Below are 21,896 nucleotides of genomic sequence, written 5' to 3'. Positions count from 1 at the left end.
GTCTATTTACTTCAGATAATTAACCACTAAATGAGTTGTGGGTTTTTTCCTTTTAAATAAGGCAGAATCACTTACACAAAATCACTAGAGAGGAAGCGATTTGACAAAATTATTAAAAAGTTAGCTGAATGGAATGTACTAGGTGATACAGACTGTGACTTCCAGCACAGCCTTCATGCTAATCCAGCTCTGACGCCTCCTCGACTGGGGCCTGGCCCATGAGCTGAAGGTCAGGAGCGGTGCCCGGACGTCCAGGGGCAGAGCCTCGTGTGCTGGCTGCTCTTGGCCTCAGACTTCCTTTCCCGCAGACCTGAGGCTTGTTCCTCAGATCCTCATTCTCCATCCTGAGCCTTCATTGTCTCATTACCACCTAAGAACTGCTTGAACTTTGTTCCTTCTGAAAAGGCAAAATTTCCTTTCCACCTTCCCCAGATGAACTCCTTAATGGATGCACTCCAAGACCCACATTTCTTCTGCATAGTTAAACCATCAAATACCACAGCAGAAACATAGTGACAGGAAGGGTTTTTTTAAAAGTTATAAAAGTGAAAACTCATGCAAGTGTCTTAATTGCATTGTCCTTTGCAGAATAATGAGGCATCTCCTTATCTTTTCCATGTTGAGCTGCAACACTAGAAGGCTAGACCACTTTGTCATTCATTCACTCACTCACTTTCCCACTCAGCACACATGCCTTAGATGCATTTACATTTGCTAGACTATTAGAGGTCACTGGTGCTTTAACTTCTTCCTTCTGCTAGAATTCTAGAGAGGGCTCATGAGATAAATGAAGAGGCTGCTTAATTAGGAGAGGAAAGTAGGTACAGGCCACGCTGACTTCCCCCCAGCTTCAGTTTTCTCACGAGTCCGTAGAGGGTTTAGAGGGCTATGAGATTTTTAGAGACAACACATGCTCTTGCAAAAACACTTCAGAAAGACAAGGAGTCACTTAGTATTCACTGACAGGGGTAAGTGTTTAGTATCTGTGATACTCAGAGAAAATTCAAGAGTAATTTTAAGTGATCAGTTTCAAATATCTCATCTGTTTTCTCTCCTTTCCCCTAAGACGTCTGAATAAGAGAATTTTCGTGAATTAGAGGTAGGACTCAGTGCATTATATTAATTATCTAATTTTGTTTCTCCTTGCAGGGTCTTTGGGATTTTGACAGTAAATGTTTTAAAAAGTATGGGAAAGTGTGGGGGTGAGTATTGCGGCAACTTCCATGGGATAGGCTTGCCGTGATGAGGCGCTGCCCTGCGGTGAAGGGGGCGGTCTCAGTGCGGAGCTGCTTGTGCTGAAACCATCTGTTGTGCAGCTTTGGGAGCTTGTTCTCCCAGGGAGCCCCGAGGTCACCAGGAGTGCAGGTCTGCAGTCTGAGTCAGGCCTGGAGAGCTGCAGGCCATCACTTTTCTCTGGACTTTGATGGCCCAGGGACTCTCAGCATCACCTTCTGTCCCGTGTCTCGCTCTTCCTCTTTTCTCCATGTTTCCTTCCTTAGGTTGCCTTTAATTGCATGATTCCGGACCCTTCTAATATGTGCTTATAAATGCATGTCATTGCCCCTTTCCCACAAGATTCATGTTTAATTAAAGCTAAAAAAACCTTTTTTGAAATTTGCATTTAATATACCCTTTTGAAAAAGGTCTCAGGGATACGGGTAAACCCAAGGAGAAACCATTTCTGCTCAGCATTTTTTTTTTTTTTTAACTTTCTCCACAAGTATGGAGTTTGGTTCTTTTTTTGTTTTTGTTTTTGTTTTGTACATTTGAAGCCAAGACTTTTCAATAGACGTGTACACAATTATTGCTTCACCTGCTCTATTCCTTTGACTTTGAAGAAATGTGGGATATTTCTAACCCAGTGTGCTTCCTGGTGGGCTGACAGATTCAGTGACTTTGTCGAGCGGCCTTGACTGACAGCTGTGGCAGTTACCTTTCGCAGCTGTTGGAGGTTTGGTGAGAGAAGGGGAGAGGCGAAATACAGGGCTTGTTTGCCAAAAGCAAGCGGGAGAAGCTCTACCTCTCCGCACCTCTTATTCTCTCGTCAAGTCCTCAGAAACCGCAGGGCTCTGCTGAGTTTTCCTGGCCCCAGAGGGCAACGTCATCCTGGGGCGAGAAGAACACGCAGCGCGGGATCGCCGCTGTGTTTTTGGAAATGGGCAGCGAGAAGTGCAGTGATTCTCACTGATTTTTATATGTGATCACAAGACCATTTGAAATTCCTCTTTGAAATCAAAGGAGGAAGATGTGGTGTGTAGAAAACCTGCCATTTTGCTCTAGAATTGCAAATAGTTGAGAGTGGGAAACAAAATGTCAGAAGACAGTGTGATTAACTAACAGTAAACCTCACGCCGGCGAACTGTCCCCGTGAGTGGACGTTCTGACAGTCAGGAGATCAGGCCAAATTAGAATGTATTATATATGAGGCGTCAGCTTTGGGTGGTAGGTGGGTCAGAAGTGGGCCTGCCCTGCTTCTAAGGGACGTCACCTACATTAGCCTCAGGCCTACTTGGGACCCATATATAAGCATAAATATAAGTAATGAAAAGAAAATATTTAAAAAATGAATTATGAGTGTGCCTCTGAATTTCTTTATTCTCTTTGTCCTTTTGTTTCAAATTATTGTAAACTGGATGCTACCAAGGATATCTCCATATTATTTTAAGTAGATTTTTAAAAAATTATAAACTAGGTAAGCAAATTCTAGAAAATAGGGTGAAGAACTCGTTCGTAATCCTACTCGTGCTTGTGGAGCTTTCCAAACCTTCCATTTGCAGACACATTGCTACATATTTATGATCACTGTGTCTGCAGTTTTCATCTGCTATGACATCATATGCGTTTTTTATTCTTGCCAAATCTTCAAAGATGACTGAGTAGGTGGACTCTCCTTATCTTTAAATTTTCGGATAATTTACTTCCTTTCAATTATTAACTAACCTAACTTCCTTTTTGTTAATGAACTATATTAAACCTATAAAAATAATGGAGGATGGTGTGGGAAATTCTCACGTACACACCACTTAGATGTAACAATGTTCTAATGGGATTTCTAGTCATGATCTATAGGAATACGGATTATGTAATGTTAGGATGAGAGTCTGGATTTCAGGTGTGGCTCCAGCCACAGAAACTGGCTCATTAAATTTAAACAGCTCTGTTTTCCTGACACAGGTTTTATGATGGTCGACAGCCTGTGTTGGCGATCACAGATCCAGACATGATTAAAACAGTACTAGTGAAAGAATGTTTTTCTGTCTTCACAAACCGGAGGGTAAGCATCCCCTTTTGTAATTTAAAAATTTACTTATCTGTTAAATATCTATTTTGAAATAATTATAAATTCACAGGATGTTGTTAAAAGAAAAAATATACATGGAGGTCCCATGTTATGTACCTTTCATCCTGTTTCCTCCAGTGGTAATATCTTGCATAACTATAGTATAATATCAAAGCAAGAAGTTGACATTGATACTACCACAACACTTATTCGGATTGCATCAGTTTCATATGCACTCATTTGTGTCTGTGTGTGTGTGTGTTGCTCTATGAAAATGTATTATATGTGTAGATTTGGGGAACTACCACCACATTCAGTATGCAGACCTGTTTCGTTCCCACAAGGCTCCTTATGTTCTTTTACAGTCATGGTGAGTAGCTTGTCTTTTCTTCTTTTCAGGGTTTCTAGCAGAGAAAACATATTTAAAATTTTTTTTGATGAGGCCAGTTTATCAATTTTCCTTTTTATGGGTGGTAACTTTGGTGTCAAACCTGGAAACTCTTAACCTAGCCCTTGATCCTGAAGATTTTCTCCCATTTTTTCCTAAACGTTAAGTAGTTTTCTGTCGTATATTTAAGTCTATGATCCGTTTGGTGTTAAGTTTTGTATAATGTGTGAAGTGTAGGTCATGGGTTTTTGTTTTTGTTTGTTTCACCTGTGAATGTCTAAGTTGCTCCAGCACCATTTGTGGAAAGACTTCCCTTCCTTCCATGAATAGCTCTTGCACCATTGTCAAAAATCAGTCAGGCCTATTTATGCGGGTCTATTTCTCACTCTCTATTCTGTTTATTGATCTATGTATCTATCCCTCCACCCCACAATCTTGATTCCTAGAGCTATATAGTATGTCTTAGCACATAGATCATTCCTCCTACTTTATTTTTTCAGAAATTGTTTTAGCTATTGTGGGTCCTTTCTCTTTCCATACAAATTTGGAATAAGTTTATGTATGTTTACAAAAAATTGCTAAGATTTGAATAAGAATTGAATTAAACCTATAGATCAATTTGGGGGAAAATCTGTATTTTTACTAGGTCACATCTTTCAATCCATGAACACAGAATGTCTCTCTATTATATTTAGGTTTTCTTTGATTATTTTCACAACATTTGTAGTTTTCTGCATAGAGATTCTGTACATGTTTTGTTATATTTTTTCCTAAATTATTTTATTTTCTTTGGAGTGATTGTAAATGGTATTGTGTTTCTAATGTGTTGTTACATATTCATTGTTGCCATATAGAGATGTGGTTGATTTTTGTGTGTTGGTCTCATGTCCTACAACCCTGTTGAGATCATTTATTAGTTATAGTGGTTTTCTTTTTATATTCTTTGAGATTTTCTATATTGGTAATTATGTCAGCTGTAAATAGGAACACTTCTGTCTCTTCCTCTCCAATCTACCTGCCTTTTATTTCTTCTTCTTGTCGTTGCTGCACTAGTGAGGACTTAGGATTTTGAGTAAGAGTGAGAGAGTGGACATCTTTCCCTGGCTGATCTCGGAGGATTCAGTGTTTCACCATCAAAACATATTTATTTATTTTCATCTTATATCTGAAAGGAAATTTCACTTATTTCTGCTCTAATCTTTACGATTTCTTTCCCTCTACTAGCTTTGGGTTTTGTTGGCTCCTCTTTCTCCAGCTGCTTTAGGGGTAAGTTGAGGTTGTTTACTTGAGATTGTTCTTTTTTTCTGAGGTAGGCTTGTGTCGCTATAAACGTCCCTGTTACAACTGCTTTTGCTGCATCCCAGAGGTTTCGGATCATTGTGTTTCCATTTTCACTTGTCTCAAAGTATTTTTTGATTTCCTCAGTGATCCATTGGTTGTTTAGTGGCGTATTATTTAGCCTCCATGTGTTTGCAGTTTTTCAGTTTTTTTTTTTTCTTGTAGTTGATTTCTGACCTAATAGCATTGTGGTCAGAAAAGATGCCTGGTGCAATTTCAATTTTCTTAAATTTACTACAAGTTGCCTTTTGGGCCAACATGTGGTTGATTCTGGAGAATGTTCCATGTGCACTTGAGAATGTGTATTCTGTTGCTTTCTGATGGATTGCTCTATAGATATCAATTAACTCCACCTGGCCTAATGTGTCATTTAGGACCTGTATTTCCTTATTGATTTTCTGTCTGGATGGTCTGTCCATTGATGGAAGTGGGGTGTTAGGGTCCCCCCCTATTACTGTGTTATTGTTGAGTTCTCCTTTTATGTCTGTTAAAATTGCCTTACATATTAAGGTGCTCCTATGTTGGGTGCATGTATATTTACAATTGTTATATCCTCTTCTTGGATTAATCCCTTGAGCATTATGTAGTGTGCTTCTTTGTCTCTTGTGACAGTCTTTATTTTAAAATCCATTTTGTCTGATGTAAGTATTGTTACTCCAGCCTTCTTTTGGTTTCTATTTGCATGGAATACCTTTTTCCATCCCCTTATTTTCAGCCTGCATGTCTCTCTAGCTCTGGAGTGAGTCTCTTGTAGATAGCATATATATGCATCTTGTTTTTTTATCCTTTCAGCCAGTCTGTGTCTTTTGGTTGGAGCACTTAATCCATTTACATTTAAGGTAGTTATCGATACATATTTTCTTATTGCCATTTTGTTAATTGTTTTGGGTTTGCTTTTGTTAAGTCTTTTTTCCCCCTCTTTCTTCTTTTTGTTCTCTTTTCTTGTGGTTTGATGACTAAAGAAGTTCCTTTAACATTTGCTGTAAAGCTAGTTTGGTGGTGCTGAATTCTTTTAGCTTTTGTTTATCTGTGAAGCTTTTGATTTCTCCATCAAATCTGAATGAGAGCCTTGCTGGATAGAGTATTCTTGGTTATAAGTTTTTCCCTTTTGTCACTTTAAATATATCATGCCACTCCCTTCTGGCCTGTAGAATTTCTGCCAAAAAATCAACTTATAATCTTATGGGAGTTCCCTTGTATGTTATGCATTGCTTTTCTCCTGCTGATTTTAATATTTTCTCCTTATCCTTAATTTTTGTCAATTTGATTACTATGTGCTTTCGTGTGTTCCTCTTTGGGTTGATCCCTTGTGGAACTCTCTGTGCTTCCTGGACTTGGGTGACTGTTTCCTTTCCCAAGTTAGGGAAGTTTTCAATTATTATTTCTTTGAAAATTTTCTCAGATCCTTTCTCTCTTTCTGGGACCCCTATAATGTGAATATCAGTGCACTTCATGTTGTCCCAGAGTTCTCTTAAACTATCATCATTTCTTTTCATTCTTTTTTCTCTTTTCTGTTCTACAGTAGTGATTTCCACTAATTTGTCTTCTAGCTCACTGATCCACTCTTCTGCCTCATTTAGTCTATTCTTAGTTCCTTCTAGTGTGTTATTTATTTCCATAATTTTGTTTTTCAACTCTGGGTATTCTTTATATTTCCCTACTCTTTACTAAGAACTTCCCCATGTGCATCTATACTCCTTCTGAGTTCTCTGAACATCTTCACCATCATTATTCTAAACTCTTCTTGGATAAATTGCCTATTGCATCATCACTTATTTCTTCTTCTGGAATTTTTTCTTGTGTCTTGGCCTGGAAAATATTTCTCTGCTGCCTCATGTTGTCTGTCTTTCTATTTGTATTTTTAGATAGCTTAGTTTAGTTATGTTTCTTGAGTTTGGATAAGTGGCCTTCTGTGGGAGATGTCCTATGTGTCCCAGCAGTACACTCCTCTCTTGTCACCCAAGGGCCAGGGTCCAGCTGGTCCCAATGTAGTCTGGCCTGTGTTTGTGGATTCCTTCCACAGGCTTTGGGATTGTTGTTTTCTTATTTCTGGTATCTGCACCCTGGTGGATGAGGCTGGACTAGAGGCTTATGTAGGTTTCCTGGCAGGAAGAGCTGGTGCCTGCCCACTGCTGCGTGAAGCTTGGTCCTCGACCTCTGGTGGCTAGGGCCATGTCTAGGGCAGTGCCTAGAGGCATTTGTGTGGCTCAGGAAGTCTGCTGATGGGTGGGGCTATGTTCCTACCCAGTCTGTTGTTTGGCCTGAGGCTTCCCAGCACTTAAGCCTACAGGCTTTTGGATGGTGCTAGGTCTTAGTGCTAATGATCTAATCAAAATGTTAGCCTCTAGAAAAGCTCATGTAGATGAACACTCCTGGAATGTCTGCCACCAGCTTTTATGTTCCCTGGGTGAGCCACAGCCATCCCCTCCCTTCCTAGGAGACTTTCCAAAGTTAGCAGGCAGATCTGGCCCATGTTCCTATGAAATCACTGTCTCTGCCCTTGGACCTGGTGTACACGAGCTTCTGTGTATGCTTCCCAAGCAAATGAAGTCTCTGTTTCCCCCAGTTCCATGGGTTTCCTGGAGTTAGGTCCCACTGGCCTTCAAAACTAGATGTCCTGGGGGTCTCCTCCTCCCAATGCTGGAACCCCAGGCTGGGGAGCCTGATGTGGGGCTCAGAACTCTCACTCTGTCCCTCTGTGGTTCCTTCTTTTCTCTCCAGTTGAAGATCTTCTTTTGCAAGGTCCCAGTCTTTTTTTTTTTTTTTTGGTGGTTGTTTAGCAATCAGTTGTGATATTATTGTAGTCATGAGGAAAGGTGAGCTCATGGTCCTACTACTCTGCCATCTTGACCAGAAAGCGCCTTGTTGAGGATTTTTACATCTATGTTCATCAATGATATTGGCCTGTAATTTTTTTTTTGGTAGTGTCTTTGTCTGGTTTTGGTATCAGGGTGGCTTCATAGATGAGTTTGGAAGTGTTCCCTCCCCTTCAATTTTTTGATAGAGTTTGAGAGAATTGATATGAGTTCTTTGCATGTTTGGTAGAATTTCCCAGTGAAGCCATCTGGTCCTGGACTTTTGTTTGTAGGGAGGTTTTTTGTTTTTTGTTTTTTGTTTTTTATTGCTAATTCTATTTCATTCCTAGTGATCAGTCTGTTTAAGTGATTTATTTCTTCTTGATTGAGTTTTGGTGGATTGTATGTTTCTAGAAACTTTTCCATTTTTTCTATGCTGTCCAATTTTTTTCCATATAGTTGTTCATAGTATTCTCTAATTTTTTTGTGTGTTTCTGTGGTGTTGGTTGTAATCTCTCCATTTTCCTAGCCTTATTTGTTTATTTGTGTCCTTTCTCTTTTCTTTTTGGTGAGCCTGGCCAGAGGTCTGTCAATTCTGTTTACTCTTTCAAAAAGTCAGCTCTGGGTTTGATTGATTTTTTTCTATTATTTTTTAAATCTTTATTTTATTTATTTCCTCTCTGATCTTTATTGTCTCTTTCCTTCTACTGATTTTAGGTTTTGTTTGTTCTTCTTTTTCTAATTCTTTTAGGTGATAGGTTAGGTTATTTATTTGAGATTGTTCTTGTCTTTTGAGAAAGGCCCGTATCACTATGAACTTTCCTCTTAGGACTGCTTTCATTGAATTCCACAGAGTTTGTGTGGTTGTGTTTTCATCGTCATTTGTCTCAAGGTATTTTTAAATTTCTTCTTTGATTTCATTGTTGACCCACTGGTTTTTTAGTAGCAGGTTGTTTAGAATCCATGTAGTCATTTTTTTCTTGTTTGCTTTTCTGTAGTTGATTTCTAGTTTCATGCCATTGTGATCAAAAAAGATGCTTGAAATAATTTCTAACCTCTTAAATCTGCTGAGGCTTCTTTTGTGCCCGAGTATGTGGTCTATCCTAGAGAATGTTTTCTGCGCACTTGAAAAGAATGTGTATTCTGGTTTTGGGGGATGTAATGTCCTAAAAATATCAACCAAGTGTAACTGTTCTATTATATATCTCCATTGCCTTATTAATTTTCTGTCTGGAAGATGTGTCCAATGATGTTAATGGAGTGTTAAAGTCTCCTAATTTTACGGTGTTCCCATCAATTTTGGAGATATCTATTTTAAAACAAAATGTAATTTTTAAAGATTGAGGGAATTTTCAAACAGGTTAGCTTGATAGGCCTTACCCAAGCTGAGAAATAGAATTATCTTTTTCTTTTCTCCCTGTGGGAAAAGTATAGAGAAAAAAGTGTCCCATGTCACTGCAAAATTTTTCAGAATAGCAAATAGATTCCTAATCTTTTGCATATTAACTACTATTTTTTAAAAAATCATCATATCAGCACATCCCTTTTCCTATTTGCTCAGACGGTAGATATATGTAAAGACAGTCTGAGGCAAAATACAGTTTTCCAAGGCTATCTGGCTCTCTGTTACCAATCCCTTTCTAATTTGCACAGCCCAGGAGGATGAACGAGGTCTTACTCCTTTCTGTTCCCCTGGAAGAAGTTTCCCTACCACATGGGATATTTTTATTTAAAAAGAGATTGGAATACAAAGACTGGAAACCCCATCAAGTGACTGGATATCTCTTCTACCCTCAAAGGAACCTAGATACTTATGGTGTCTATTTACTGAGCATCTAGCATAGGGCCTGGTAGTAAGTAACAGTCACTAAATATTTGTTGAATAATTTTTCCCATTTAACAAATTTTCCACAGCTGTTGAGATCTCCAAAACTTATGTAGGGTAAAATATATTTTGCTTTCGACTCTAGTCTTTTGGTCCAGTGGGAATTCTGAAAAATGCCATCTCTCAGGCTAAAGATGAACAATGGAAGAGAATACGAACATTGCTGTCTCCAGCCTTCACCAGTGGAAAGCTCAAGGAGGTAAGGAAAGAATAGGACTTGCTATTAGAAACTTAAAGAATAAGGTAGAAAATAAGATCACAGTCCCTTTCCAAGGAGGAATCTGAGGAATTTGAGTTTCCTAAAATTGCCTTATCTTTATGTCCTAGAAGAGACATTATAAAATTCTTTGTAAAATGTCACTTACTGTCCCATGCTGGGGAAAACCAGGTCCTTCTAGGACTTGAGTCTCCATGTTTAACTTTGGATGATGTATTTTGTATCTAGATGTTCCCCATCATTGGCCAATATGGAGATGTGTTGGTGAGAAACCTGAGGAAGGAAGCAGAGAAAGGCAAGCCTGTTGCCCTGAAAGAGTAAGTAGGAGTGAAGCTGCTGGTATTCTGAGCTCTCTTGAGACCCTAAGCTGTTTGCCATGGAGCTGAAATTCCCACTGTTGAGTTACTCCAGTGACCAGACGGAAGTAGGTGTGTGATGTTACAATCAGTTGGCCACCCAAGAATGAGTGATGACGTGAGAAAAAAATCAGAAGGGATCTTCTCCTGTGTACATGACCCGGGATTAACTTATCTGCTTAATTATCGCCGTGAATATGCTGGAAGACAAGTATAGTTTAGTCTGAGATCAGGGACTGTGATACCTTCAGTTTTGTTCTTTTTTCCTGAGATTGCTTTGGCGATTCACAGACTTTTGTGGTTCCATATAAATTTCAGGATTGTTTGTTCTAGTTCTGTGGAAAATGTCATGGATATTTGTGTAAGGATTGCACTAAATCTATAGATTGCTTTAGGTAGTATGGGCATTATAACAATATTAATTCTTTCAATCCATGGACATGAGATATCTTTCCATTTCTTTGTGTCATCTTCAGTTTCCTTCATCAGAGTTTTATAGTTTTCATGGTATAAATCTTTCACCTCCTTCATTAAGTTTATTCCTGGTTATTTTGTTCTTTTTGATGTGATTTAAAATGGGATTATTCTCTTGTTTTCTCTTTCTGATAGTTCATTATTATTATATAGAAAAGCAACAGAGTTCTGTATATTAATCATGTTCCTGCCACTTTACTGAATTCATTTATTAGTTTTACTAGTTTGTTTTTTGTTTGGTGGAGACTTTAGGATTTTCTATATAAAGTATCATGTCATTTGCAAATAGTGACAGTTTTATATATTCCTTTCCAGTTTGGATTCTTTTTATTTCTTTTCTTGTCGGATTGCTGTGACTAGGACCTCCAATATGATGTTGAATAGAAGTGGTGAGGAGTGGGCATCCTTGTCTTTTTCCTAATATTAGAGAGTAATAGCACAAAAATAGACACATAGATCAATGGAACAGAATACAGAACCCAGAAATAAACCCATGCACTTATGGTCACTTAATCTATGACAAAGGAGGCAAGAATATACAATGAGGAAAAGATAGTCTCTTCAATAAGTGGGAGAACTGGACAGCTACATGTAAAAGACTGAAATTAGAACATTTTTCTCACATCATATACAAAAACAAACTCAAAATGGATTGAAGACCTAAATGTAAGTCTGAAAACCATAAAAACCTAGAAAAAATAATAGACGGAATGCCCTTTGACATGAATCATAGCAATATCTTTCTGGATTTGACTCTTAAGGCAAAGGCAACAAGAGAAACAATAAACAAATGAGACCTAATTAAACTCAAAAAACTTTTGCACAGCAAAGGAAACCACTGGCAAGATGAAAAGACAACCTACTGAATGAGGGAAATAATTGCAAATGATATGACTAATAAGTGGTTAATATCATATATATATATGATATATATATCTCATACAACTCAATATCTGAAAAACAAGCAACCCAATTAAAAGTGGGCAGAAGACCTAAAGAGATATTTTCCATGGAAAATATACAGGTGGCTAACAGGCACATGAAAAGATGCTCGACATTGCTAGTCATCAGAGAAATGCAAATCAGAATCACAATGAGATCACCTCGCACCTATCAGATTGGCTATCATCAGAAAATGTACAAATGGCAAACGTTGGCAAGGATGTGGAGAAAGGAGAACCCTAGTACAAGATTGAGAATGTAAATTGGTGCAGTCACCATGGAAAATAGTATGGAGATTCCTCCAAAAACTAAAAAGAGAACTATCATATCCAGCAATTCTTCTCCTGGGTGTATATCTGATGAAAATGAAAACACTAATTTGAAAAGATACTTGCATCCTAGTGTTCATAGCAGTATTATTTACAATAGCCAAGATATGGAAGCAACCTAAGGAAGGGTCCATCAACAGATAAATGGATAAAGAAGATATAGTATATGTGTGTGTGTGTGTGTGTGTGTGTGTGTGTGTGTGTGTGTGTATACACACAGTGGAATATTACTCAGCCATAGAAAAGAATGAAAACATGCCATTTACAACAACATGGGTGGACCTAGAGGGCATTATACTAAGTGAAGTAAGTCAGATAAAGACAAATACTGTATGTTATCACTTAAATGTGGAATCTAAAGAAGAGAACAAATGAATGAATATAACAAAACAGAAATAGACTCACAGATATAGAGAACAATAGTGGTTACCAGTTGGGAGATGAAAGGGGCAGGGTCAAGATAGGGGTTGGAGATTAAGATGTGCAATTACAGTGTGTAAAATAATTATGCTACAAGGATAGATGGTACAGAACAGGAATTAGAGCCAATATTAAACACTAACTTTAAATGAAGTATAATCTATAGGAATTTAAAATCACTTTTCTGTACATCTGAAACTAGCACAACATTGTAAATCAATTACACTTCAACAGAAAAAAAAGAATAGGTCTAAAGGTGAGAGGGCCGTGATTAATTTGGTGTTGCTGGTTAAATAATTTTCATTGGTTAAAAAAAAAGACCAGGGTGCTGCTGTTCTGTAACGTGCTAAAGAGGAATCAACTCTGTGCACGAGTACTGTGGTGAGGGAGGATGCAGATCAATGTCACCTTTCTGGACTCCTCCAGGAAGAGTTAATTATTCCATTCTTTGTTCTCCTCAGACACAGTGCTTATACACCTACTACTGCCCATAGTCAAAACAAAACACACTACTGTAATTTGTCTGATTATGGATCTGTATCCCTCTATGTCTGAGCTACTTGAGCCAAGAGCAGTGGGGGGGGTGGCAGTCTAATTTGCCTCAGTGTCCCCATCACCCCTAGCACAGGGCCATCTGCATCATCACTGGCACCTCATAAACACCTCATGAGTGAGTGTGATGGTAGCATAGATTCTTTTGAAGATCCAGCAGGTAGTTCTGAAAGAGTGTGGCTCTTTACCTGTCTTGGGCACCTGAATTTACATACATTCTTTTTGCATGTGTTGGGTAGGGACAGTAAAGAGGTGTTGATTTTAATTGTTCATGTCTTCCTTTCTCTACTCAGCATCTTTGGGGCCTACAGCATGGATGTGATTACCAGCACAGCATTTGGAGTGAACGTTGATTCCCTCAACAACCCACAGGATCCCTTTGTGGAAAATTCCAAGAAACTCTTAAGATTTAATTTCCTTGATCCATTCCTTCTTTTAATAAGTATGTGACCTACTATATTTCTTTTTCTTATTCCTCCTTCTTTCTTTCCCTCTTTTCCCTTCTTTTCTCTTCTCTTCTCCTATCCCCATCCCCTCTGCTCCCCTTCCCATTCCTCCTTCCTGCCTCTCTCTTTCTTTCCTTCCTTTCTTTCTTCCTTCCTTCCCTCTTTCTTCCTTCCCTCTTTCTTTCTTTCTCTCTTTATTTCTGTCTCTCTCTTTCTCCCTTCCTTCCTTCCTTCCTTCCTTCCTCCCTTTCTTTCTTCTTTCTTCTTTCTTTCTTTCTTTCTTTCTTTCTTTCTTTCTTTCTTTCTTTCTTTCTTTCTTTCTTTCTTTCTTCCTTCCTTCCTTCCTTCCTTCCTTCCTTCCTTCCTTCCTTCCTTCCTTCCTCCCCCCTCCCTTTCTTTCTTTCTTTCTTTCTTTCTTTCTTTCTTTCTTTCTTTCTTTCTTTCTTTCTTTCTTTCTTCCTTCCTTCCTTCCTTCCTTCCTTCCTTCCTTCCTTCCTTCCTTTCTTTCTTTCTTTCTTTCTTTCTTTCTTTCTTTCTTTCTTTCTTTCTTTCTTTCTTTCTTTCTTTCTTTCTTTCTTTCTTTCTTTCTTTCTTTCTTTCTTTCTTTCTTTCTTTCTTCCTTTCTCTTTCTTTCTTTCCACAGTGTTATTGAGATATGATTCACATACTATCAATTAATCCATTTAAAATGTGCAGTTCAGTGGTTTACAACCTAAGTGTCCATCAGATGAATGAATAAGGAAAATGTGATACATACACACACACAAAATGGAATACTGTTCAGCCATAAAAAAGAAGGAAATCCTGCCATTTGCAACAATGTGGCTGGATCTTGAGGGTATTATATTAAGTGAAATAATTCAGACAAAAGGCAAATACTTGTATGTTGACAGAAGAGGAAAACCAAACTCATAGAAAAACAAGATCAGATTTTTGGTTACCAGAGGCAGGGATTGGGAGGCAGAAGAATTGGATGAAGGTGGTGAAAAGGTACAAACTTTCAGTTATTACATAAATAAGTCCTTGTGGTATAATGTGCAGTGTGACTATCATTAACACTGCTGTCTGATACATTTGTACATTGCTAACAGTAGATCCTAAAAATTCTCATCAATAGGGAAAAATTTTTTCTGCAACTATATGAGGTGAGGGATGTTAAGTGAACTTATGATGGTAATCATTTCACAGTATATGTATGTCAAGACATTGTACTGTACACCTTAAATTAATACAGTACTATATGTCAGTTATAAATCAGTAAAACTGAAAAAATTTTTTAGTACATTCAAAGATATGTGCAGATATCACTGTATTCAATTACAGAACATTTTTATCAACTCAGAAACCCTGTACCTTTTTACTATCACCTCCAACTCCCTTAGCCCTAAGCAACCACTAGTCTACTGAGTATAGACTTGCCTATTCTAGACACTTCATATAAATGGAATCATGTAATGTGTGGTCTTTTGTGGCTGGATTCTTTCATTTAGCCTAATGTTTTCAAAGTTTATCCACATTGTAGCACATATCAACACTTCTTTGTGTGGCCAAATAATAGTCTATTGTATGGACTTTCTGCATTTTGTTTGTCCATTTGTAAGTTGATGGCCATTTGAGTTGTTTTCACTTTTTGGCTGCTGTGAATAGTGCTGTTATGAACATTCATATACTATTTTTGTTTGAACATTTGTTTTTGATTCGTTGGGTGTGTACTCAGAGGTGGAATTACTGTGTTATATATTAACTTTGTGTTCAGTTTATTAAGGATCTGCCAACCTGTTTCCCACAGTAGCTACACCCTTTTACATCCCCACCAGTAATGTGGGAAGCTTCCAGCTTCTCCATGTTCTTGAAAACACATGGTCAATACTTTCCTGTCTTCTTGCTTGTGCCCCTTGCAGTGGGTGTGAAATGGTATCTCATGTGATTTTCATTTTTATTTCCCAAATGGCTAGGGATGATGAAAACCTTTTTTGTTGGCCGTTTTAATATCTTCTTTAATAGATGTCTATTCAGATCCTTTGCCCATTTATAGTTGCATTGTTTGTCTTTTTTGTTGTTGTTAAGTTGTATTAGTTGTTGGACGTAGTGTATAATATTCTTTTATATGTTACTGGATTCAGTTTGCTAGTATTTTATATCTATTCTAGATAAAAGTCTCATATCAGATATAGAATTTCAAAAACTTTTTCCTCTTCTGTAGGTGTCTTTGCACTTTCTTGATTGTATGCTTTGAGTGCAAAATTTTAAATTTTGATTATGTACCACTTCTCTATTTTTCCTCTTACGTCCTATGCTTTTGTTGTTATAGCTAAGAATCTCTTGCCAGTCCTGAGGTCATGAAAATGTACCCCTTGGTTCTCTTGTGAGAGTTGTATAGTTTTAGCTCGTATGTTTAGGTCTTTGATCAACTTTGAGTTTGGTGTTTATATGGTGTGAGGTATACCACTCTATTCTTTTGCATGTAACTATTCACTTGTCCCAGTACTGTTTATCGAAAAGGCATTTTCTTCTCCATTGAATGGTCTTGGAAACCTTGTCAACATTCAGTTGACCATTGGCATGTGGGTTTATTTCTGGACTCCAAGTTCTATTCCTTTGATCTCTATGTTCATCCTTATTCCAGTACCACCTTGCCTTGATTAATGTAGCTTTGTGGTAAGTTTTGAAATAAAGAAGTGTAACTCCTACAACTTTATTGTTTTTTTCCAGAATGTTTTGACTTTTCTGGGCAGTTTGCACTTTCATATGTGTTTAAGTTCAGGTTGTCACTTTCTACAAAGAAGCCAGCTAGGATTCAGATAGGGAATGTGTAATATCTGTAGATTTGCCATCTTGACCATGTAAATGTTCTGATACATGAACATGGGACGTCTTTTATTTCCTTAGATCTTATTTAATTTATTTCAAAGTGTTTTATAGTTTTCAGAGTATAAGTTTTGCACTTTTTTGTTAATTTTATTCCTGAGCGTTCTATTATTTCTGATGTTACTGTAAAGAGTTATTTTCTTAATTTCACTTTTGGATTATTTATTGCAGTATATAGAAACACAATTGATTTTGTATATTAATCTTGTATCCTGAGATCTTGCTGAACCTGTCTATTAATTCTATTAACAAGTTTAGTGGATTCCATAGGATTTCCTACACACCAGATCATGTTATCTGATGATAGAGATAGTTTTACATCTTCATTTCTTACAGGATATGTTTTATATCGTTTTCTTCATTTATTTTTAGAGGAGGTACTGGGGATTGAACCCAGGATTTCATGCATCCTAAGCATCTGTTCTTCTACTCAAGCTATACCTTCCCCACCATTTTCTTGCCCAGTTATTCTGATGAGAGCCTCTAGTACAATTTTGAGTAGAAGTGATGAGAGAGGCTTCCCTGTCTTTTTCTTAATCTTAGAAAAAAACATCCAACCTCTCACTATTAAGTATGTTGTGAGCTATGGACTTTTTCATAGATGCCCTTTTTTAGGTTGACAATATTCTGTTCTGTTCTATTTGTTGAATGTTTTTTTTTTTAAATCATAAGAGATTGTTGGATTTTGTCAGATACTTTTTATGCATCTGTTTATATAATCACATGGTTTTTGATTTTTATTCTATTGAAATGATGTGTTACACAATCTTACATTCCTGGGATTAAACTCCCCTTGGATATGGTGTATAACATCCTTTTATATGTTACTGGATTCAGTTTGCTAGTATTTTGTTGAAGATTTGTGAAGATGATCATAAGATACATTACTCTGCAGTTTTCTTTCCCTACACTGTCTTAGTCTGATTTTCATATCAGATTAATACTGGCCCCACAGAATAAGTTTGGAAGTGTTCTGTCATATTCTATTTTTTGGGAAGAATTTATGAAAAATTGGTATTTATTCTTTCTAATTATTTGGTAGTATTCACCACTGAAACCATCTGGACCTTTGTCAAATTGTGGGGGTTTTTTAAATTGAAGTATAGTCAGTTACAATGTGTCAATTTCTGGTGTACAGCACAATGTTGTGGGTTGTTTCTTGATTACTGACTAAAACTTTGTACTCCTTATAGGCCTATTCAGATTGTCTCTTTCTTCCTGAGTCAGTTTCTGCACTTTGTGTCCTTCTAGGAATTTGTCCGCTTCATCTAAGTTTCCTAATTTGTTGGTGTACATTGTTTACAGTATTCCTCTATGGTCCTACTCACATTTTTGATGTTAATAGTAATCTCCTCTCTTTCATTTCTAATGCTAGATGTTTGAGTCTTTTTTCCTTTTTCTTAGTCAATCTGGCTAAAAAGTTCTTTTCAAAGCATCAGCTTTTGGTTTCATTGATTTTTTCTACTAGTTTTATTCTCTATTTCATTAATTTCTGCTTTTATCTTTATTATGTTCTTCCTTCTTCTAACGAGGTTTAGTCTGCTCTTTTTTCGGTGTGTTAAGGTGGAAAGTTAGGATCATGATTTGAGATGTTTGTTCCTTTTTAAAAATAGACATTTATAGCCTTGAATTTCTCTATGAGCCCTGCTTTTGCTACATCCCACTAGTTTTGGTAAGTAGTGTATTTATTTTTATTTATGTCAAAGTAATTCCTGATTATGCTTTTTATACATCATACAACTCATTGATTATTTAGGAATGTGTTGTTTGATTTCCATATATTTGTGAGTATCCTCCATTTTTGTTATTGATTTTTAATTTAATTCCATTGTGGTTAAAAGACATACATTGTTATTTCTATCCTATAATTTTTTGAATAAAATGATTACAGTATCAGACTATAGTCTAGTTTTTCCAAAGAGACTCTAGTCCAATAGACAAAAGGCTGTGAGGTCCAGGAATGCAATCCTGTTCCTTTGATCTTTCAAAAAGCAGAAAGAGCCACTCATCTCACTACAGTAGTGACTGCCCCTGTTTGTGGATTTACCCTTGTGCAGTCATTGGATTGGAAGTCTGAACAAATGTCATAGGGGGAGTGATTATGGTGTATTTTACTCTCTGATAGAGAAAATTATAATTGCCCCTGAGAAATTCTGAATTTTCACTGTGCTTTCCTTTTATCTTTTACCTACAGTGCTCTTTCCATTCCTCACCCCAATATTTGAAGTATTAAATATCTATCTGTTTCCAAAAAGTGTTATAAATTTTTTCACAAGATCCATAAAAAGGATAAAAGAAAGTCGCCTCAAGGATAAACAAACGGTAAAATCCGGTGATGGTTACATGAGTGTGTTCATGTTTTGAAAATGTATTGACCTGTATACATATGACTTGTGCACTTCTCTGCATTTTTTTAAGGTTGGTAGAGAACTATAGATTTTAGATCAGGGGAGTTATAACACTTTGGAGGGATGAAGAAGGTAGAGGCTGGGCAAGAAGATAAGAAAATGAGTCAGAGAGCAGTGTTTAAATCTAAGAGTAGGCAATCCAGCTGGTAAGTCACTACATAAATATGATTGAGATAAAAACTACCACTTCCCTTCAATAAACTGTCAAAGGATGAAAAATACTGTTTAAAAATGATTTTACTGGTATTATAATTTCCCCACATATTAGACTGGCAAGATCACTTCAGTTCCAAGCCTCCTATTTTACAGATTGTCCAGTGGATCGGGCACCTGGTTGAGTGTAGTCTGTGTTAAATTTGAGCCTTGTAATAGTCTGGAGTGGGCAGGAGTCTTCTCTGGGCCCTGAGGCTGCAAGCTGGTTAAAATAGCTTTGCCTTCATGAGGCCTGGAGGTCAGCACAAGGATGTCTCCAGGTCAGGGGGCCAGGACTGGGTACTCCAGGGTGTCACTGAAGATCGTGAGGATTTTTGGAAAGGCAACTGCTTGAAGATGCTTCTAGGAAAGCTGCCGATAAACTCAGCAAATGTCAGATCAATTTATGCGACCATTTACTCAGAATTAAAGTTAGAGGGAAAGAAAAGGACGGAAGTCACGGACTTTCTCCTGAGCAAACAGGGATGATGGGAGAGGGACAGACAGCTCTTCGGCAAAGAACTGTTTCAAAAGCCAGAGAAGCCCAAGATCAGAGAGGGCGAGGAACAAAAAGCAGTTGGGCGTGACGGCCGGGTTTCCCTCGGGGAATCTTCATGCTCTCCAAGATTTGCAGCTGAATGTTCCTGTCGATGGAGGACTCAGGCAATACTAGTCAGACTTCTGCTTTTGAAGGGGCTATATTCAGAGGAAAGAGGTTATATACTGCATTCCTGATTTATTTATGACTTCACAAGTAATTTCTGTCATCAGAATTTCTCTTTCTGTTTCCAGCACCGAGTGGATCTTCTTCAGCTGATGATTAACTCCCAGAATTCCAAAGAAATTGACACCCATAAAGGTAACCAGGAGTGCTTCGGAGGGCCACTGAGGGGAGGCACAGGGGAGGGCGGTGGTTCTGAAAATATGCAGGAAGTTCTCCAGCAGATGATATGTTCAGAAAGAAACAGTAGCCAGAGGTACTTCCCAGAACTACGCAGGCACAACGTTGTTCAGAGCGTGAAGGGCGAGGATAACAAGAACGTCACGCCCGGAGTCAGTCCTGCTCCTGGACCACCTGCAGCCCAGCCTCTGGGGGGCTTGTTTCCAGTGTCAATTCTCAGGCTCCTCCAGACTCATTAAGTCAGAACCTCTGCCTGGAAATCTGTACCAAGGCTTCATTGCATTGGGAGGCACTTTACCCCAGTGTTGGTGACCTTAGCTTGGAACACTTGGTTAAAGTATGCTCACTAGCTTAACCTACTGTCAAGTTTAATTTTTCCCTTTGTCATTAACGTGTGGGAGAAGGCTTTGAGACTGCAATGCTAAATTATATTTAATTTCAATCAATTAAAATTAAAATCTAAATAGCTACATATTAGATAGCACAGCTGTAAACTTTGAGTATCATGGGGTTTATGCTCACGGGAGGACATAATTTGATAGTTGAATTTGCCCACAGTAGAATCACAGAAATCATCACTGGGGAGTCAGAATTCTGTAGATCTTTCTTACATTCTTTTTGTGTTGTTTTTGTTGTGAACTACATAGTTGGGGCAGGACAATTTTTTGTTTTTTAAAGACAATTCTTGCTTTTTTCTGTCTCTATGAGCCAGACTTCAGAGTGAAAAACACTCCAAGTTTGACTCTGAATTACTTTTACATGTTTTCCCCTAGGGATTTGGGACTTTCATTTGAATTTCTCATCAATCTAAACTGATTTTTTAACACTGACATGCTCTACATAAAATGGCTTTACTTTCTTTTCAGCTCTGTCTGACCTAGAACTTGTGGCCCAAAGCATTATCTTTATTTTTGCTGGCTACGAGACCACCAGCAATTCTCTCTCCTTCGTTATGTATGAACTGGCCACGCACCCCGATGTCCAGCAGAAGCTGCAGGAGGAGATCGATGCGACTTTCCCCAATAAGGTGAGTGGATGGTGCCTGAAGAGAGGGGAAAGGTGAAGCCTTAGCAAGAACGCCTCCTTGCCACTTCTTAGGAGATTGTTGCAAAAAGCATAAGCATCCATTCCTTTATCCACACTATCTAGGAAGGATCTAAAGAGTACAAAACAAAGGGAAAACACAGTTAATGCATGCTCCTCACAGCAATATAAGTACTTTGAAAAAAGTGCTGGTCCTGCCAGATCGGATGTCAAGATAATGCCAAGTAAAATTCATAAAACCTCAGTGGCATCTAACAATAAGCATTTGTTGCGCTAGTGTCTGCATAGTTACCTGTTGATATGGCTGGACTTGACTGGTCTGGGTGTTGGCTGATCCAGGCTGACCCTGGCTAAGCTGGCTGGGCTGCCTCAACTGCACACGTGCCCCCCACATGTCCCTCGTACTCCCTGTGTCTGCTTCTCAGATCAGTGGTAGGTGACAGGAGCAAGAAGCCCAATCATACGGATGGCTTCAAACTCTGCTTGTATCACACTTAGGATACTTTCCACTGATTGAAACAAGCCACCTCGTCAACCCGAGTCAGAAAGGGAGGGCACCACATTTATACAGTTTTTACCTAATATAGTGTTTCCAAATTTTATATGTGGATATTCAAAAGAATTAGCAATCAGCAGTTCTCAACCAGAATACTTTATGTGGAATCGAGATTTCGCTCTTTGACAGATTCTTTTTCCTTGTTTTAGATGTGTGACCCTTCTTTTGAAAGGAAACAGTGACTTCACACTATTCCACTTAAGAGTAAGGGCCATAGTCCATTAGTCCCATATGTTCTCGTGAGAAAGAAAAAGCACTACGTGATAGTGTGTGGGATTACAGACCCTGTTTAGGAGTTGTCCCCAGGGCCTCCCATAGTCATAGCTACTCCACACATCTCAAGGGGCCACTGAGCAGATCAAAGGACATGATGGATATTAAAATGTCTGTGAATGCTGAGATACTTTACCAATTAAATTATTCTCTGGAGATCCTAGCATTTCAATAGTGCTACATAGACTGAGTTTAAAGTTGATCCCAAATCTCAATTTGTCAAAGTCTGTTT

General features: G+C 38.0%; 1 protein-coding gene across 1 annotated transcript in view; it reads left to right on the top strand.

Annotated features, from left to right (window-relative positions):
* The window catches only part of LOC102525384 (cytochrome P450 3A12-like), a 37,333-nt gene that overhangs the window by 6,405 nt on the left and 9,032 nt on the right, over positions 1-21,896 (top strand). Inside the window, exons 3-10 of the mRNA XM_015244598.3 lie at positions 1,150-1,202; positions 3,175-3,274; positions 9,772-9,885; positions 10,132-10,220; positions 13,270-13,418; positions 18,485-18,612; positions 19,683-19,749; positions 20,658-20,818. Coding sequence (XP_015100084.2) covers positions 1,150-1,202; positions 3,175-3,274; positions 9,772-9,885; positions 10,132-10,220; positions 13,270-13,418; positions 18,485-18,612; positions 19,683-19,749; positions 20,658-20,818 — 861 coding nt within the window. The remainder of the gene's footprint in view (positions 1-1,149; positions 1,203-3,174; positions 3,275-9,771; positions 9,886-10,131; positions 10,221-13,269; positions 13,419-18,484; positions 18,613-19,682; positions 19,750-20,657; positions 20,819-21,896) is intronic.

This window comes from Vicugna pacos, chromosome 18, assembly GCF_048564905.1.
Source record: "Vicugna pacos chromosome 18, VicPac4, whole genome shotgun sequence".
NCBI lineage: Eukaryota > Metazoa > Chordata > Mammalia > Artiodactyla > Camelidae > Vicugna > Vicugna pacos.
This window is presented reverse-complemented; position numbering and strand designations above follow the sequence as displayed.